Source organism: Amphimedon queenslandica, unplaced genomic scaffold (assembly GCF_000090795.2).
Source record: "Amphimedon queenslandica unplaced genomic scaffold, v1.1 AMPQUscaffold_4372_Cont23648, whole genome shotgun sequence".
NCBI lineage: Eukaryota > Metazoa > Porifera > Demospongiae > Haplosclerida > Niphatidae > Amphimedon > Amphimedon queenslandica.
In genome coordinates this window covers 1-1,335 of record NW_003555315.1, presented here as the reverse complement: position 1 = coordinate 1,335, position 1,335 = coordinate 1, and the positions used below count along the sequence as shown (strand labels likewise).

Here is a 1,335-nt window from a genome sequence, read left to right as displayed (position 1 = left end):
CTCCTTTTTTGGTATTAAACTAATTGCTTGCATAGTGGAAGTCACACTACTGATATAGTACATGAATAATTATCATTATCAAGCAATGAATATCATTATGTACAAATTCCAGCAGTGAATATCTTCTCTCATTTACTTTTTTAGCTGTATAAAAATTTGATTAAGAAAATGCAATGTGAAATTTCTCACAATAAATTTCCTAGCATATTGTCCCACATAATCAGCACATAATTTTTTTTGTATTTTTTATTATTTTATTTATCACTATTTTTATTTTTTCAGAAAAAAGTATCACTCCTGTAATGGATGATGTAGCTATGTCACCAGCAAGCACTGACAAAGCAACAGGTAATGATATTGCCTCATTTAAAGACAACTATTAATGCTAACTATTCATTAATTTAGGTACATCTAAATATGGTTCTTCTGAAAAAAGCTTTGAATTAACTAGCAAGTTATATGATCTACAAGATGAATTTGATGAGGCGATTCGAATAACGAAAAAGTCATTCAAATCAAGTGATCTACCTGAAATCATTGACTACCTCATTACACACACAATGTCACTACTTGGTCCTAACAAAAAACAAAAAACAATTGCAGAAGAAATTGCTCAAGCAGTTAAAGAAGAGTTTGAACACGTGAAAACGTTATCAGATTTATTTACATTATTACACCACAAATACATATCATGGTTCAACTACAAGCTAATGATAAAGCTTGTTGGAGTATTTCTACCCAAAAATTGTTCGTTAAAGAGAACTTGGTCGTCATATGAAGAGAAGTTAAAGGATTATTTTATAAACAGTGGTGGACTATTGAAAGATGCTGATGCTGTACAGTTTGGTGTAAAAGGTGTTCCTCCTGGTACACGAGTAATGATTGCTAAAGTTGATAGAGATGACTACACACTGGATGACATATTCTTCTTTCGTAGAGCAATACCAAAAGGATTGGATATTCCTGAATATGACCTTTACTTCAGTTTCGTCTACGATGGCTCTCTCTGTTTGGGTTACCTCATTCCTGAGTATCTTTATTCTTTATTATTTCCTCTAACTACAAAGCTACAGGAACAGTTAGCTAGGATTGGTATCACTGAATTAACATGTGGTGATGATAAATATGATCTAAGAAAGGTTTGTGATTTCTGTGTTGATGATTTAATTTTATTAGTTTTAATTTTACAGTTCTCAATAAAAGAGGTTAAGCACTCATCCACTGATATTGGTAAGTACATGAACTGACCTTTAGTCAATCCCTCTTGTGGGCAATGGTCAAACAGCATTACATACATGTGTTAATAATAATATTCTTCATTTATAGATATATGTG

The 1,335-nt window shown here is 31.6% G+C and overlaps 1 protein-coding gene across 1 annotated transcript; it reads left to right on the top strand.

The window, feature by feature from the left end:
• The first annotated feature begins 286 nt into the window (after window positions 1-286).
• On the top strand, window positions 287-1,273 carry LOC109592669 (uncharacterized). The gene is made up of 3 exons (XM_020008062.1): window positions 287-348; window positions 406-1,139; window positions 1,191-1,273. The coding sequence occupies exons 1-3, from the start codon at window positions 303-305 to the stop codon at window positions 1,245-1,247; spliced, it is 837 nt and encodes a 278-aa protein (XP_019863621.1). The 5' UTR covers window positions 287-302; the 3' UTR covers window positions 1,248-1,273.
• Window positions 1,274-1,335: the final 62 nt, after the last annotated feature.

Coding starts and splice junctions, on each gene's coding strand:
- LOC109592669 (XM_020008062.1), top strand. CDS start 303: ATGGATGATGTAGCTATGTCACCAGCAAGCACTGACAAAGCAACAG. Junction 349..405: donor AAGCACTGACAAAGCAACAG/GTAATGATATTG, acceptor TCATTAATTTAG/GTACATCTAAATATGGTTCT. Junction 1,140..1,190: donor ATAAATATGATCTAAGAAAG/GTTTGTGATTTC, acceptor TTAATTTTACAG/TTCTCAATAAAAGAGGTTAA.